The sequence below is a fragment of the Mastomys coucha genome, unplaced genomic scaffold, assembly GCF_008632895.1.
Source record: "Mastomys coucha isolate ucsf_1 unplaced genomic scaffold, UCSF_Mcou_1 pScaffold9, whole genome shotgun sequence".
Lineage (NCBI taxonomy): Eukaryota > Metazoa > Chordata > Mammalia > Rodentia > Muridae > Mastomys > Mastomys coucha.
Genome location: NW_022196915.1, coordinates 7954169 through 7973203, shown reverse-complemented (window position 1 = coordinate 7973203; position 19035 = coordinate 7954169). Strand labels below are relative to the sequence as shown.

The 19035-nt window shown below is 36.3% G+C and overlaps 1 protein-coding gene across 2 annotated transcripts in view; it reads right to left on the bottom strand.

Moving 5' to 3' along the window:
* Adk (adenosine kinase) overlaps positions 1 to 19035 on the bottom strand; it is a 412863-nt gene that overhangs the window by 267208 nt on the left and 126620 nt on the right. For both annotated transcript variants that reach the window (XM_031362750.1, XM_031362751.1), the window contains exon 4: positions 12541 to 12619. In XM_031362750.1, the coding sequence (XP_031218610.1) occupies positions 12541 to 12619 (79 nt within the window). The remainder of the gene's footprint in view (positions 1 to 12540; positions 12620 to 19035) is intronic.

The window sequence follows — 19035 nt, the reverse complement described above, 5'->3', positions numbered from 1 at the left end:
AAGATCTGCAGTTAGCCTACCTGATTCCCTGGTTGTGCATTCCCAGGGGATGCCTGCTAGAGTTAGAGTCTAGGAGTTGGAGGGGAAAGAGGATAGGAGGGGATGATCTGTGTGATCCACTGGAGTCAGGGGTTAAGGGGGAAGGGAAGATGCACAAGGTAGTCTGCTGCAGAGCTAGGGATGAGACTGGGGAATTGGATTTGGAGAAGAGGAACAGTAGGTGAAGATCTTTAGTTAGCCTGCCTGCTTCCCTGACTTGAGACCTTTTATTTGTTTGTTTTTATAAAGAAAAGTTCTTCATTATAAACAGTGCAGGCAACAACTATACTTCACAACTGAATTGACAAAGACTATCCTTGTTGGACCAACTGATAAATGAGACTTGTCAGGAAACAAAATGAGTTTAATTTTCCTTTTAAATAAATGAACTTATAATCCAAAGTTTGGTTTTCTTGTTTGTTTGCTTCCTTTAAAGCATCTGAATTAAAATTGCAAAACAGAATGACAGAATGCAAGACGAACTGGTGACAAACAGAACGTCACTTCCATGACTCCTTTCTAAAGCTCTCTGCTTTGGACTGAAGTAGCAGGGATACTCACTGAAATGGTATTCATAGGTAATGTCACATAGTGGGGTACTATGACCTCAAGGCCCATAGAAAATAGGTAGATGCGTGCCATTCTGTATCGACTGACTGTGACATGCAGTTCTGCACCAGAAAACTTTACAGTATAGACACAGCTGCTGAGACAGGTTCCAAAATGTGTCTTCAGTGAAGGTTTCTCAAAATCAGGTCTAGGGGTTAAGCAGGGGGAAAGTGGAGAAAGAAGGAGATGAAATACTAGAGTTATTTTAGATTAAATCTGACAGAAAGGAAACAGTTGTTTTTCCAAACAAAAATCTGAGAAAGGCCAACTGCTTTCATGATTTTAACTACTAAAATTTAATACCCCACTTCAACAAGGAAAGGGCCATTGAAGAACGGAGTGTTAATTCATTCTGAGAAACTTACGACTACAAGAACTCACAATTGGAACAGTCAGTTATATACTTCTTACAACTCATTCCTCCTTGATTTGGCATTGACAAGCACCTCCTCCTCCCTGATAGGATCTGACAAGAGCCTCCGTTGCATCACCATCTGCCACATCCTGCTCTGATATTTATAAATACAGGCGTGCTGCTGACACTGTTAACAATTGCTCCAGGTGTAAGGCATTAGAACAGAGCATTCTCTTTGATCACTCCAGAGCCATTTCTTCTTCTAAAATATAACTAGTCTAGACTGATTGAAAATGCCCAGAGATGTTATCATAAAAACCCTCTTAGACAGTTTTAGTAGGTGAAATAGGTCAAAAAAAAAAAAAAGTAGAGAATCAAAAATATTTTAACTTCTAAATGTATTTACTCAAAGGGAAAGGCTAAATCATGAGATAACACCATGAATTTTAGGTCAATGTTTTTATTGTATTCAAACATAATTTTGAAAACATGTTTTAGACATCCAGCACATATATGGCTTAAATTTTTTTTTTAAATCTGAAACTGGAACATTAGACGATATTCTGTATTAAACAACAATAGGCAGTCCTTTCAAAATTTAATTAAAGACAAAACAGAAAAGTGATAAAAATTTACTGCAGGGGCTGGAGAGATGGCTCAGCGGGTAAGAGCACTGACTGTTCTTCCAGAGCTCCTGAGTTCAATTCCCAGCAACCACATGATGACTCACAACCATCTGTAATGGAATCCAATGCCCTCTTCTGGTGTATCTGAAGAGAGTAATAGCGTACTCATATACATACAATATAAAAAAATTACTTCAGACTAAATGTAAATGTGGAGGCTTATCTCAGAGATAAGAAACTAGAAGATCAAAAAGGTTGTAACTATAAAAGCAAATCACATCATTCCTTCACCTCTTGGCTAAGGTGTATAAGATTAAATCAGAAATCATAAGACAGGCTTGAGAGACCAATCTAAGTGTCTAATCTTGTGTGAAGAAAGTTCAGACCCACCACTGGCAGTTGTAAACATGTGCTTATGAAATGTATGCTGTAATTAGGGACATACTGTTCATTTCAACTACTGAGGAAAGTTGTGGCGCAGGGGCCATCTGGCAGGAACTTACACACACATTTAGTTAGTAGTTTGGATGAAATGACTTGCATTACAGCAAAGATAGAAGTATAATTTTACCCAAAGACCTTTCCTCAATTGAGAAAGAAAATTTTACTAAATTAAGAAATGTTGTAGTTACTGAAGTAACATTCAAATTTATTCTTGATTACTAAATACTCATAAAATCCATATAGCCTCAACATTGAGTGTTAACAGAGAGAAGACCAATTTCAGTGACTATAGGCAAATTATATTGAACTTTACAAAGACTAAGAAGGCAGTTAAAATATATAATGAAATACCCAAACTTCATATAGAAACAACACTAAAGATAAAAAAGTCAACAAATCAATTTAAGGAAACTTAAAAATATGTGAACTTACATGATAACACATATACCTTAGTATCAACAAGCCAGTAAGATGAACCAAAGCATAAAGGAAAATCATTTTCCCTTAAAACAGAGAGGATGAGCTAGCTAGGCAGGAAGACGAGCTAGCTAGGCAGGCTGATGAGCGAGCTAGGCAGGATAATCCAGTTTTGGGATCCCAGCATTAGGGGGCAGAGACTAGGGTATACAAGTTCAAGGCCAACTTTGACTACAAAGTGAGTTCCAAGCCATTTAGGGTACCAGGTAAGAGCCTGTCTCGAAAGGAAAAAGGAAGGGGCAGGGAGTGGGTCGAGCCTAGGGTCCTAGTTGGCCTAAAGTACTACAGAAGCAAAATAAAACACATCCTTATTAGAAGTCATGGTTGCCAGATGGAATGCACTGACAGGAAACAAAAAAACTAGAACTACAAGAATTGCTACATCTTATTTGATTGAGGGAAAAAAAAGTAACTAAATTATATAGTATGTAGTGTGAAGAAGGTGCCTGTGGAGACTGGGCCTAAAGATTTTTACTTGATCTTTTTATGTAAGCATATCAAAGCACAAAATATTAGGACCAGTTAGAATTTTATTTTAAATTCTTATATCATTTACATTTCAACTTAATCATTAACTACAGGAGAAAGTATATCCCTACAAAAAAAAAAAAAAGACATTGAAAAAGTTTATTACTAAGAGATCACAAGCCAGGTGTGGCACACACCTTTAGACCTACCATACAGGAATCAGAGGTTGGCAGATCTGTGAGTTCAAGGCCAGCTTTGTCTACCAAGTGAGTTCTTGGACATCCAGGCCTTGTCTCAAAAAGCAAACAACAAACACAAACATAAATATCTATTTATGTATATAGCCCTACATAAATTGTTAAGTGGTCGTTCAGGCTACAATGAGAGGACAGTATACAGCAACCACAATCCATATTAATAAATGCAGGATTTTGGTAAAGGCAATTACATAAGTAAATATGAATGCTAGTATTATTGAATTTTTAGAATGCAACTGCTCACAGCTGTATTTACCTGTAGTGGGAGAAGGAAGAGTGCTGAGGTAGGGGTGTGATACTATATATAAAGCCCAGGCTGACCTCTGCCCTGTCCTAAACCCGTGATCCATCTACCTCAACCTCCTCAGTGCTGACACTACATTTCAAAATACATTATAGACTGTTTTAAGCCAACTGTGCTAAAGAAGATCCTGGAACAATTACTACATTGTTCTCAGCATCTCTTAATGAACTTCAGTCCTTGCTCCCCACAACCCCTCTCAGGCTCTGGGGATCATATTACTCCTGTCCGTTCTTCTGCAAAGCTGACATCTTGGCTTCCACAAATGAATGAGGACATGTGGTATTTGTCTTTGTGTCTGGCTTGTTTCACTTCACATAATGCTGCTTCAAAATGGCAGGGCTTCATTCTTTTTTAGAAACGAATAGTACTCCATTATGGAAATATATCCATTCATCCCCTGACGGAGATTTGGGTTTAATCAACATTCTGGCTATTGCATTGTGATAAACACAAAAGGGTAAAGTTCTTCCGAATACAACTTCATTTCACAATAATTACTTTTAAATTTATAAATGGCTTAAAGGGAAATGTAGGAGATAATCATTACAAAGGTATATTAATGTGAACACAATATATAAAGATGTAATCAGCAGTGGCAACTAACAGGATAAGTTGGAGGTGTAAAAGAAAAAATTGTTTCTATACTACGTATTCAAATGAGGTTGTTATAAGTTTAGAAGATTAATTCTAATTAAATGACACAGGAGAAGAAATGGAAGAAGGGAGCTAAAATAATATACTAACACTATTCAATTATACATAAGGACTGTTACTTTAAGGTAAAAATTAATAACTATGTTTTGATATCTCCTCTACCCCTGCAAATTTACATGTATTACAAATAGTCACCCAGCTTGCCCTGACTGCAGCTGTCTTGAGCAGTGACTACCAGGTACCCTTTGGTAAGTAACTCTGGTATGTTTCTCCCATCATAGTATAAATAAACTAAAGAATTTGAGTGGTACATAGAGTTTTATGACTGAACCCTGGTCCCATCTAAGCTAAGAATGCCAACATCTTTGAAATTATCTTTACATAAACCAGATACTTTCCACTCAGATGAAGTGATTTTTGCCCTGCCTGTTACATAAGCCACCTTCCTTTAACCTAACTCACGGGGGTCTGTAAATAGGCCCCCTCAATAGCCTGACGGCACGCTGCTTCTAACATGTCCAAAGCACCGCGGATCTGGTTGTCTGTCATATGCTGGGATTGGAAGTGTACTGAAGCACCAAGCTCCAACAATAAAGAAACTGGCTACATATGATGACAAGCCCTTAACAAGGTAGTTAAGTTAATGAGGCTATTATGGTGAATACAATCCAATCTGACATTAGTACCTAAAGAGACACAGGACATAAACACGCACAATGACAGCTGTTCCAGGATGGAGCAGCAACATAGTGGCAACCTACAGGACAAGAGGAGTCCTGAACTAGCATCTCAGAACTATGAACTATTTGAAATATTTTAAGAGGATATGTACAATTGAAGAGAATTTACTATCAGTCTATTATGATAATTTAAAAAACAAAGGGTGGTGGTGGACTATTGAAGATTTTACTCACTAGTGAGTAGACATACTAGAGAGATTAGTTTGCATTTCTATGGAAAAACTACTTGCTAGAAAAAAAATCCAATTAGGTGGTTGTATACATTTTGAACTCAGGCCACACAGTACATACACTTTGAGTCTAAATGCACTAGTGTTTAGAAATCATGTTCTCTGCAGTTACAGATCTATCATATGAAGTTAGTTCCACCTACATGTGGCAGTCACTGTAGGGACTCCTATCTGTGTAAAGTGTTGAGCATAAGTGGCAGATAAGTGCTCACACACTGGGCATCTACTCTGCCCGGCTCCCCAAAAGTTCTCTTCAGAGGACACAATAGAAGGAGGAAGAAGTGGAATGCTCTTCCAGGAATGACATGGCTGCTCTACTCATAGGCTCACAACAGCTTTCGTTACCTGAGGAAGATATGAACATGACCTAGCCTGTCAAGATTCTATGAAAAAGGAAAAGGTTCAAGAGGGGTGACCCCTTCAGGAGGAAAAAAGATATGGAAGGAATTAGTATGGAAGAGAAAGCAAATCAGTGGGCGCAGGGAAAGTGTCTGTGATCAAACTATCTTAAATGCATGTTTTAAAAACTTTATTATAAGCCAGTGAGAAATGTTTAAAGTAAATTATCTATGACTAAAATGTCTATCAATTTAGAAAACTTTGAAGTCGAGTGGCTTTTGCAAAATTTTCATTCTAAAAACACAATGAGAATTTATAATCAGAATTTGTGTTAAAACCAGAATTGAAACAAAGTTTTAGTAAGTTTTACTAATAAAATTCTACCAAATTTCAGTGTACTTTTCTGAAGAAGAAGAAGAATAAAAAAGTTAATCTATAGGTTTGAAGTGCTTTTATCACATAAAAATAAAGCAATATTTTATTGTATGAGTTTCTGCCAGCTTTGTTATAGCATGTTCAAATATCATCAAACTCTTCTGGAAAAACTGCATCCGAATTTCTGCTACAACATAATTGTTTTCTTTCTAATGCTTAGTATATTGTCAATGGACACTTTTATATTTTGTCCCAAATACCTAACTCTTTAAGTAATGGAGGTCTTGATGTACAGTCCATGCTGGCTGATCTTAAACTTATAATCGTCTGCCTCAGCATCCACGTTTATATTGTATTAAAAACTAGTAGTTGTGTGTTTCTGCCTGTATAGACAATGATAGTTATCTTTTTGTTCGTCTTTTAGGAGCTGGGGGTTGAACCCAGGTCCTTGCACCTGTGAGACAAATAGTCTTCTGTTTAAGCCACTATAAACTAAGGCCAAAGGCATCTTTTAGGTTCATATGCATCATGACCTTTTTTTGTGTCTTTCAAGTTGAAAATTGTATTAGATATCATTTGAAAAAGTTGAAAGGTGAATGAAAATACTTAATTTTGTTGTTGTTGTTTGCTTTTTTTTTTTTTTTCCGAGACAGGGTTTCTCTATATAGCCCTGGCTGTCCTCAAACTCAGAAATCCACCTGCCTCTGCCTCCCAAATGCTGGGTTAAAGGCATGAGCCACCACAGCCCGGTGAAATACATCATTTTTAATGTTTTAATTAACCTAATTTTATTAAAAAAAACTAGCAAATAAAAAATGCACACACTGAAAGTGGGTGGTCTGGTGAATTGCATCTGTTAATTTTGGTATGTGAAAACATGTTTTATGAAAACATTAATATCACAGGTAAAGAAAATCACATTTCCTTTTCACATGTTCTCTGCAGGAGAGACACAGAATGTTGCTTTTTGACAAGTAAGAAGTGTGAAGAGGGGCTGGACAGATGGCTCAGCAGATATGAGCACTTGCTACTCTTCAGAGGACCCAGGTTTGGTTCCCAGAACCCAAACTAGGGGTGAGGAATGAGGGAACGGGGTGGGCTCACAAATAGAAACCAATGAAAAGAAATAAATCTGCACTTGGTGGTATATACCTTGAATGCAGTACTTAGAAAGTAGAAGCACGTGGGCATAACTCTTGAGTTCACAGTTACACCGTGAGCTGCAAAAGAGACCCTGTCTCTAAAACCACACAAAAGTACAGTAACAAAGAAGTGTGTGGAAATTGCCAAAGTTTGTACTTTTACTGCTTGTCAAATATGCATGAGACTAGGTTTATATTTGAACAGGAAAGCCACAAATATATGTTCAAATATAATTGTGACTCCATTAAAATCTTCAGTGTAGGTAAGTAAACCAAAATACATAGGGGCTTTAGGAACATTTTTTTCTTGACATTATCTGTTATATCCCTTAAAGTAATAAAATATATAGTTACTGGTAATATCAAACAGTATGGAGACTACACTGTAACCAAGTCAACACATCCATTATCAAAAATGTTCCCAACCCTCTGGAGTCTGATTGAGAAGAATCACCAAAGTGAAGCTTTACAGAGGAAGAGCTTGCCTGAACAAATGCTCCTTGGTTGTCTCAGGAGCTATTAGAGCAAACCCTTCTGGTTCATTAATGTGACTTTAAGTTGTTGGTGCCTAAGGAATGACTAAGCTAATTCACTGTGTTAAATACGTGCCAATCATTTTCAACAAACTGCTGACTGAGAAACAGCTGTCTTTTATTTTACATGTTTGCTTTCACAATCTTTATGGTACCATGTCCAACCCATAACTCTTTCTGTTAAACTGTAACCTTGTTCACTGGTTTCCATCCCAAATCCAGTTATTTGTGTGCCACCAGGACAACACCATACTCATGTAAGCTGCATTTTTGTTAACATTTGGAAGTTGGCTTTGTTGAAACTGCTGTTTATTTTTATGACTTAAACTTACTTATGCACAAAATGACACAGTATTAAAAATGTTAAAAGACAATCAATTATCAATACAAAGTGCATAATTTAATGACAAATACTAATTTTCTATTTTACTTGCCTTGACTTACAGAAAGATTTAAGACCAACTTCAGTTTTCTTATTTATTCCAGTCAAGGGTTATAACAATACTGCATCAGGATTGAAGACTCCAAGAATCTAAATATATTTTCCAGACTATATTTTATGAGGAGACAGGTATCTTAGGTCACTGTTTCCTCCCTAAGATGATGACTAACACAGACAGCATACTTAACAGTGAAAATAGTTCCTGCTATCAGTACCTGCTGGAAAACCTGACCAACTTCTCATAACAAAGTTCACATGAATATAGTTTTGGAAGCTATACACTTATCCTATCTTCATCATAAAGTACAATTTGAAAATGTACTTAGCTCAACAATCAGAAAGAAAAAAATAGCCAGAAATACCAGAAAAATAAAAATCCAAAGAAGATATTCAACACAACTGAAAGTTAGAATCATGAAAGAAGGTGGCAGTTCTAATCTGGTAGCACTCTTCAGGAACAAGTAAACTTAAAATTAAATTGCAAAGATCAAGAAAGCTCTTTGTTTTTATCTTTTTATGAGTATTAAAAAGCTGTCTGCATGTATGTCTGTGCACAACATGCATACCAGGAAAGGGGGTCAGACCCCAGGAAGTGGTTGTGAGCCACATTTTAGATGCTGGAAACTACATTCAGATCCTCTTGAAGTGCTCTTAACTGCTGAGCCCAACCACTAGATTAAGAAAACTCTTAAAGAAGTAGGCTAATGTATTTAGTCATAGCACTTTTTAAGCTATCATTTAAAAGTAGTATTATTCCAAAATTCCATATCTAGTTGAACTCTTACAATTTCCATCCACTGTAGGACGTAATCTCACCTACAGATAAAGATGTCTAATTTCCCCCAAAGATTGATAAATTCCTTATAGCTTCAAAGCCATCTAAATAATAAAACAACACAAAAAACCTTCAACTTAAACTTATTTCTAATATCTTCCCAAGCTCCCAAGGACAAGTGCCTTCTCTGACTCCATGGTTTTCAAGATGAGGTTTCTCGGGTTTGCCCTGGCTGTCTTGGAACTCACTATATGCTCCAGACTAGACTTCATCTCAGAGATCCACCTAGCATTGCCTCCTGAGTCCAAAGATTAAAGGCATGTGCCAGCCACTACCACTCAAGTCTATATTCTCAACTTCACTATTAAATAAATGAGTAATGTTTTTATAAATTATCAGTTATGATAAATTATCCATAAAACAAAATTTACTCTTCCAATCACTTTACACCTGTGCTTTTACTTAGCAACAGTTGTCTTCTGAGACTTTTTATGAGGTGTTTCACTGCTACAAGACTATCCCAGGCTACGTCTATACAATCCAATCACTGAGATACATGAGACCCCTAAATACCATAAACACTGCTATGAAGCACATGATGGCATACAAGTCATTAGCATTAAGTACATTTGTGGTTTTTATGTAAATGACACTGCCATTCTGAATACTTCTCAGCTTGCAAAAAAGAAACTCTGTATGAAGTAAACAATAACTCCCCATTTGTCCTCCTCCCAGTCTTTGAGAAATGACCACTTAACATTTTCTATGAATCAGACTACAACAGATACCACATATAAGTAGAGACATGAAGTGTGTGAGAGTGTGACTGGCTTACTTCACTTAATGTAATATCCCTAGGGACCTTTTATAAGAACACTGACTCATTCTTTAGGGTCCCCCTGCAGGACATTATCTAACTCTAGTTACCACACCAAAGGGCTTGTTTCCACATATAATTACATAGGAGAACTTAAACTTCAAACTATGCATATTAGGAGGACATAAACAAATCAACATATGCAGAAATGAATTTCTGGGTCAGGAGGTTAATACCAGCTTTAATTCATTGAAGAACTAGCCACCAATTCTCCACAGCAGTGATACCATAAATACTCTCATCCCCAGGTCACAAAGTCTCCAACTGCCCACATCTTTGCTGAGGATTTTTAATTTTCCATATTTCATTTGTTTGTTTTGATAGTAGACTTCTTAATACGTATAGAGTAGGCAGTATAAACATTAAAAGAACAATAAAACTATACTAATAGTTTAACATGAAATACTAAAGAGCCCCAACAAATAAGAGAATTTGTCAGGCAGTGTTAAGAGCTTCCAAAATCTATTAAGAGAAAAGGGTGAAGAGGAGCAGAGAGGCGAGGAAGAACACTGTCCCTCCTTACTCTCAGCTTAAACTCATGGTGGAGCTCTAATCCTTAAACTTCATAAAGAAATCAACAAAAGGAGGTCATGAGGGCGTGGGCATAAGGAATAGAAGTTGCACTAAAGAACAAATACCAGAGATCTCTTTTCCAAAAATATAGAGAAAAAGACAATTAGAGGACATCAAAAGATGGCAGTGATCTATGAGAGGAAGAAAGCCCATGGAATTCCAGCCTCCAGAAATCTGAAAATAAATTTCTGTTATTTAATCCATTCAATCAGTATATTCTGACATGGTCGCCACAACAAATTAATATAATATCCAAAATCAAAAATGTAAGTCATTCTTTTGTGTGTGTGGTTCTTGGGACAGAACCCAGGTCCTTGTGCATGCTAAGCAAGCGTGCTACCATCGAGCTCAAGGCTTTTTCTACATATATGATTTTTAAAAACAAATTACACTTTATTTTCTGTGTTGTGTGTATTGTGTAGATACGGAAGCCAATAGAAACTTTCAGGAGCAGATTGTCTCATCCCATCATGTGACTTCAAGGGACAGAGCTCAGGCTGTCAGGATGGGAGGAGAGTGCCCTCACTCCCTCAAGCATCTTAGCATCCACTAAAGAAAAGGGAAGAAGAATCTTGCATTATGGCCCTAGCTGCCTTTGAACTTCAGCTCTGCCTGCTTCTGCCTCCTGGGTGCTGACATCACAAAAATGAGCCACCCACCCCACAAGTAGCAACACTGTTTTTAGAATCTTAATTTTAAGATAAGATTTTTGCCACGTTTCTCGAGCTAGCCTCAAATTCATCGTGTAGTCTAAGCAGCTTGTGTTACTGGTCTGCCCCATTTATACTGGATTTTTGCATCTTTTGCTCTTTTTGTTGTTTTATCTCCAATTGATCTGAGCTCATTATAGAAATAAATTAACAAAGACAGTCTTAAGCCATTTCATAATAAAAACATATTTAAAGTTAATATTTACAGCTTTGGAAGGCAGAGTAATTAAAATGTGCATTTAAATCAACTTAGAGTTAATAAAAATGAAAGAAGGGAGGAAAGGAAAGAGACAACATTCTGAATTTTATTTCTCAGTTTTACATTTCTCCAGCCCTTGAAGTTAATTAGAATTCAAAGAGAAAACATTATCAACAAACAAGAGTGACCCTAGTCCATGAAAATTGTACTATGACTACAAAAAGTACGACACTAAGTTAACTTTCAAATTGTAGCAATTAGCTTTTTCATACCCCTTGGAGCTTGAAAATTAACATTAACTCTTAATGTCAGATTAGCTGTTGATTCAGACTATATTTTAAAAATATGTTTATTTCAATATCTACTGAATGCTTTGGATATTTTAAAAATATATAGATTTATATGCAAATAAATATAAACATGTATTTGTTAATACATGAAACATACATTTAGATGTTAACATATAAATAGATTGGCCAGTTTTGATGGCCCATGCTTTTAATCTCAGCAAGCACTCAAGAGGTTGAAGCAGGTAGTTCACTACAGTTGAAGCCAGCCATGGCAAGTTCCAGTCAGAGCTACATAGTGAGACCCTATCTAATGTAAAACCAAAAAAAGACGGCACATATTTTTATCCTTGTATTTATATAATGAAGAATGTTAATATGTTGTAGCAATATCCTTTCTCTACACCATATAGAATACAAAACTCATAGTTTTGTTATGTTTGGAAATGGGGTCACATTGTGTTTCCCAGGCTAGCCTCACATCCATGATCCTCCTTACATGGGTCAGCCTAGAAAATGCCTCAAATTACAAGTGGATGTAATCACTTCTATAAAGTGAAAAGATTTTTATTACATTAACTAACTTAGTGCTTGTCATTCTAGTGCTCCAGAGGCAAAAGCAGTAAGACTGCCAGAAGTCTGAGGCCCAACTCGTTCACATACTGAGTTCTAGGCCATCAAAACCTACAGAGCAAGACTCTGCGTTCAAGTAACAGAAGGGAGCCCTGAGCCACAGAAGGATGAAGGGATAAATGTGGCAAAGTGGTTGACATCGTATGTAAACAAAAAAAGACATTTCACTTATAAAATAAAAATCATGGTTATCGGTGAAATATGAAGTTCTACAAAACAATAATATATAAAAATAATAGTAATGAATAAATATACTGAATTATTTCCAAGCTTATCAATAAAAGCAAGTTAAAGTAATTCTTATTAGAAGTTCTGTTAAAGATTCAAATGAAAACAAACAAAACTCTTTTGTGAAAATAAAATTGGAAAATATTATGTAAAATAACCTAAAGTTTAGAATTATTTTGACACATTTTCATTTAAAAATTTAAAATTTAAAATAATTAACTAACCTGAGCCACTTTCATTGAATTCTGCGTAGAGCCACCAGCATGATATTCAACGTTGAATTTTTTTACAAGTTCATCAAACCTACAATAAAATCACAGCAGAAGGTAAGTTAGCATGTCGATTTTCACAACCTGGAAATTCTTCTAAAATAAATAGTGGGATCTTAAAATTATATATTTTAATTCTAGAAATTAACTTCTTCTGTAAATATATAATTTTAAGAATCTAAAATATATACTGTCTGAACTTAGCCATTATACTAAATAGACAGTAAACTTGCCAAATGAAGGTCACATATGTCATATTGGCTTTTCAAAGTCAGAATCCTGTGTATGGGATGGTATATGCCTGCAATCCCAGGAGATAAAAACATGAGGTCAAAAGCCCAAGGTCATTCAGGTCACATAGCAAGATCAAGGGCAGCCAGAGCAATAGCATACCCTGTCTCAAAAGCAAAACAGAACAAGAGCAAAAACTTCATTTGAGAATTATATGAAAATTTAAAAATGAGTATTTTTTTTCTTATTCACACAAGAGTTTTCTATAGGAAAAGGAAAATGCCTTTGCAGTCATTAGGACCCAAAGAGTCAAAGGACCCAAGGAGCTGAAGGGGTTTGCGGCCCCATAGGAGGAACAGCAATTTGAACCAATCAGTACCCCCAGAGCTCCCAGGAACAAAATCAACAACCAAAGAGTACACATGGAAGGACTCATGGCTCCAGCTACATATATTACAGAGGATGGCCTTGTTGGTCATCAATGAGAGGCGAGGACCTTGGTCCTGTGAAGGTTCTATGCCCCAGTGTAAGGGAATATGAGGGTCAGAAGGAGGGGTAGGTTGGTTGGTAAGCGGGGGGTGGGGGGGTGGGGGGGGGACAGGATGGGGGGTTTCCAGAGGGGAAGTGGGGAAAAGGGATAACATTTGAAATGTAAATACATAATAATAATAATAATAATAATAATAATAATAATAATAAAAATGCCCTTGCAGTCATTAGGAAAAACCTAAAAATTATACCTTTACATTTCAAAATAGATGAGGATGTATGCCTTCACTTCTAATTTCACATTTTACTGAGTTTCAAAACTTATGTTTTATATAACATGAAAATTTTTGAAAATTAGAACAGAATTTCAAAGTTTCAACAAAATGACATTTTCTAACAAAAATCAAATATAAGAAACAGGTAGTAATGGAAAACATAGTAAAATATGGGTTTTAAGCAATGTATTTGTAAAACTATTTCTACCTTAAGCTCAGAGTTGAGTTTAAGACTTTGATCTGCCATATGAAAGCTCTCATAAGAACAATGGAAAGATCCACAGACTACACAGAAATGAGAATTAGTTTGTTCTAGTTCTTTCATTTCCTCAATCTTCCTATTTTCCCTATTTCCTTCCTTCTGGCCTTCCTTCTTTTCTCCTAACAGCTTTAAGTTATACTGTGCTAGGCAGAGACCCTAAGGTCAGCAAGCAACATACACACACAGAGTGAGTGTACTTCACATAACCATATTCACCCACTTAAAATACACCACAATTATCTTCATGTGTGTATCTTAGGTTTTTGTTTTTCATAGGAAGCTGAGAAAACTGTGTAGGAATTTTGGCGGGGATTTCACTGAATCAGTAACTGATTGCTTCTGCTAGGATGGGTACCAAGGCTCTCTCACACAAAACACTTTCAAGACATGTGGTAGTTTGAATATGAATAGCCCCACAGACAGGCTTCAGTACTTCCAAGTCTCTGGGAAGTGGAATTCTTGAAAGGATTAGTAGGTGTGTCCTTATTGGAGGAAGTGTAAAACTGGGGGTAGAATTTGGGGTTGCTAAAGCTCAAGCCAGGCCCAGGTGCTCCCCCTCACTTTATGCTGCATGAGTATCTAGATGTAGAACTCTCAGTTTCTCCAGCACCATAAAGGCCTGCAGGCCGTCATGCTCCCCACCATGATGACTATGGACTAAACCTCCAAAGCTGGAAACCAGCCCCAATTAAATATTGCCCTTTCCAAGAGTTGCAGTGGCTAGGGGTCTCTTCACAGCAACAGAACACTGCCTAAGAGGAGACTTCTATCTGTAGTAGTATTTACTATGCCACAAAGGTTATTGATGAGTGTATCTGTCAAGGGATACTTAAATCGCTTCTATTTTTTTTCCTACTATGAAAGCATGCACAAGTTTTGTAGACACATCCTCATTGTTATTTGGTGTGTGTATTCCTCTTGATTCAAATGTTTTCCTCTCTGAGGAACTACCTACTTAGGAAAACTTGATTGTCTAACTGTGTGTAAAGAGCCAAAGTAGAACAGTACTTTTCCAAGAAGACAAGTTGGGTAGGCAGTAAAGGGGTGTTACTAAATAAGGAAACCAGGAAAGAGCAGGTCACAAATATGACATAAATATGAAAAACAAAGAAAAAGATCTACTTAGGTGACCTAACAGCCATCACTTAAAAATATCAGAAAAGAAGACCAGCAATAGTTCCCTCCCCCACCTACTTATTATAAAATTCTATTTCAGGGATATTTTCCCAGAGAAAACTGAAAAAAAAAAAAAAGTTCTATGTAAAAAGCTGCTTACCAAAAAATAGAAAGAAAAACCTAAGCTTTCAACTAAGAAGAAAAACACAATCTAGACTTCTCTAAACCTTCTCTAAGCATATACAGGATAAAAAGGGAAGCGCTTTAAAAACAAAAAATCGATGATCTAGAAAGGAAAAAGAATTAAACTAACACCAATTTTCTTATAAACATCTTATAACATCTTATAAGAGGATGTTAGAAAACAATGTAAAGTATATTTTATGCTATAGAGAGAGTGGGAAAGATTTGGAAATTAAATTCAGTATCTATCCAAGTAAGTATTTATTAGCTTCCAGAAAACAGAGATACATAGAAGAATAAATAATTTTGATTATATAAAAAAGTAAAGTTTTCCTACATAAAACAAATGAAAAGTCCAACATTGATAAAAAGAAAACTTTAATATTCATCAAGTCTATCTCTCACAAAGAAAAACATGAAGATCCAGACAGGTGAAAAATGATAAATGCTGAAAAGCAATAAGCCCCTCGCTAGTAATCAAATGCATCCCTCCTTAGATATCAAATACTTATATAGAGTTTCCTTCACAAAACACGTAGTTAAGTGTATAACCTGTACTCAGCATTAATAGACATCTGAAAATGTTGACAAATGACAGTATTAGTAACTTCCACCACAGCCAGCTTTAAGCCTGACTGCCCAACTGTGACAGAAGCTTTCAAAAAGTAATTTGACAATACATACCCCAAATCAACCAACCAACCAACCAATTGATCAATCAATCAGTTTATCCTTTTCCTTCTACCTCCCTCCTCCACCTAATTATTATAAAAATCTATTTCAGGGGAACTTTCCTAGAGAAAACTGCAAAACATAAAAAGTTCCATGTAAAAAGCTGCTTATCCTCCCATGATATGCAGTAAAAAATATAAAACATAAATATCCGAAATCTGGTAAGTGACTCAGGATAATGGAAGAGATTCTGTGCAACTATTATTATCTGAAGGCTTCATTACAGGACAGAATTATGATACTGTGTGTAGCTATGACTTACACATAGTGGCCAACTACAATAGACAAATATAAAGATGGCATTAAAAGTAGGTGTGATATGTGACATATTGTATCTTGTGATCCCCACATTCCAGAGACAGTGTCAAGGAGATCTCTGAAATCCAGGACAGCCAAAGATACAGTGAGACATTGTATCAAAAGCCAAAAGAACAAAAAATGCAAAGCATGAACATTTATTGTTATAAAACAACAATATAATTTGGGATAGTTTATATTTATCTTTCAACATAATTATCAGAATGTTCCACTCAACATTAGAATTCTTATTTATAAATAAATAAATAAATAAATAAATAAGCAGGAGGAAAAATATTAACACGCATAGTGCATCCTTTACACAAATCTTTTCTGTATTCCACAATTTTATCATGAATACACTTAAATAGTTTTATATGAGAACACTTTGATTCATATCACTGAAATTCATTTCAGAATTTCAGAAGTACATTATATGAAGAAGAAAGAACATCTTATCTTTCTACAGTTGTTTTTGTAGTTATTTTTGTTGATGTTTAAGATACAGCCTCACTATATAGCCCTGGCTAGCCTTGAACTCACTTTATAGACCAGGCTGGCCTAGAACTCATAGAGATCCACTTGCCTCTGTCTTCCAAGCACTGAGATTGAAGGTCAGTGAGACCCACAGCCTGGCTTCTATCAAAAGTAGTTTTAATCCTTGTTTTATAGTATATGTAGGAGAGACAGTCTAAGTAATGCTTTTAGTTTTCACACCGCAAGCTCCTTCATGAGTAACAATTCCTGAACAATGAATGTAGTTGTTTTACATCTGCTTTGCTTTTGAGGAAAGCCAAGTGCAGTATAAGGGAGAAGAGAGGCCTTGAAGACCAATGAGCATTATGGAAAGCTGCAGTTAACACACTGGCTGCTTACTAATAAATATCTTGAGATGTTGCACCACATAAAAAACATGGAAAGTTATCAAGTGCAATGTTCAAATGTAGAAACAGTATATTCTAAAACAATGATAGCACTGACTTCTGGGGGAAAAAAACGAGACTAAAACTGAGGGGTCCCTAGCATCCTGCCACAATCTGCAAAGGGCTAATTATGGGACCGCTGGGAAGCTACTAAGTGACCAAGTGAATATAGATAACAATGTCATTCAGAATACAAGCTCTTAGCCATTAAAATCCAGGCACAAGTACTGATGGAAATAAAGGCAGAAAAGTATATTACAGAGAAACTCCCCTCTTCAAAAGCTTTATATTTATTGTTACTATTCAAGGAAGGTTATGTAAAGGTCAGTGATTCAACAATCTAACAGACAAGAACTGATGCTAAAGCAAGACGCAGTAACTAATTTTTGCTTGCTCTCATTAACAAACAAAAAGCAAACACATAAAAAACAAAACCAAACTGGTCATTTCTTAAGATTCCCAGTTACCATTTCATAAAGTTAGAATGAAGAATAATAAACAATTTTTGAGAATTTTTATTTGACAATAGAAATCTGCAGAATTAAATAATATATGCTTTGTGATATACCAACTTAAGTTAAAAATATTAGCATGCAAGAATAAAGATTAGCACTCAAAACATAAAGAAAAATACATACATAGAAACAAGAACGGGAAAAAAAAGAAAGAAAAAGAAACAAGAACAGGGCTTGAGAGGTGGCTTTGTGATGACCCAGGTTTGGTTTCCAATACCTACATGGTCTGCTCACAACCATCTGTAACTCCAGTTCTAGAGAGTCTGACAGCCTCTCCGCTGGCTTTGGGGGGGCGGGGGGGACAAGCGTGCACAGCACACTTACATATGCACAAACAAAACAGTCCTGCATACAAAATTAAAAAAGAAAAAAACAACAGCCACTTCTAATTGTCCATACCACTAAGATACTCTGGAGAGGCTGGGGCAGTTCAAGGCCAGTCTGAGTGATACCTTTGGGCTCAGCAGCCCTGAGAACTGATCAGAAAGGCGGACTATTGGAGTTTCATCCTTGGAACCTAATGCAAGGAGCTACCAAAAGTTGTCATTTGAACTCTACATTTTTGTGTGGGGAGAGTCTCCTGTAAATATTCACTATAAATGTAGAAAAGCCATCAGGAGACTCTTTTAATTCTACGGATTTGACAGTAACAGAAAATAAGTTTTGCTCCAATAATCTGAAGGTGAACATACTATGGCATCATTTCTGTCTATATTTTCTTTTCTTTCTTTCCTATTTTTGTTGTTGTTGTTGCTGTTTTTCAAGACAGAGTTTTTCTGTGTAGCCCTGGCTGTCCTGAAACTCACTCAGTAGACCAGAAAAACTGTCCTTAAAAACTCAAGAGATCGCAGCCAGGAGGCACAGGCCGCACGAGTTACAGGGGACTTGCAGGGCGGCAGGGACAGGACAAGCTCTAGTCAGAGACACTAAGAACATCTAACACCAAAAATCAAGAGATGGCGAAAGGCAAACGCAAGAATCCTACCAACAAAACCCAAGACTACTTGGCTTCATCAGAACCTAGTACTCCCACTGCAGCAAGTCCTGGATATCCCAAAACACCGGAAAAGCAAGAATTGGATCTAAAATCATATCTCACAATGCTGATAGAGGAACTTAAGAAGGACATGAATAACTCCCTTAAAGAAATACAGGAGAATACAGGTAAAGAGGTACAAGCCCTTAAAGAAGAAACAAAAAAAATCCCATTAAGAATTACAGGAGATCACAAACAAGTAGAAGCACTTAAAGAGCAAACTCAAAAATCCCTTAAGGAATTGCAGGAAAACACAAACTAACAGGTGAAGGAATTGAGTAAAACCATCCAGGACCTAAAAATGGAAGTCGAAACAATAAAAGATCACAAAAAGAGACAACTCTGGAATTAGAAATCTTAGGTAAGAAGTCAGGAAACATAGATGCAAGCA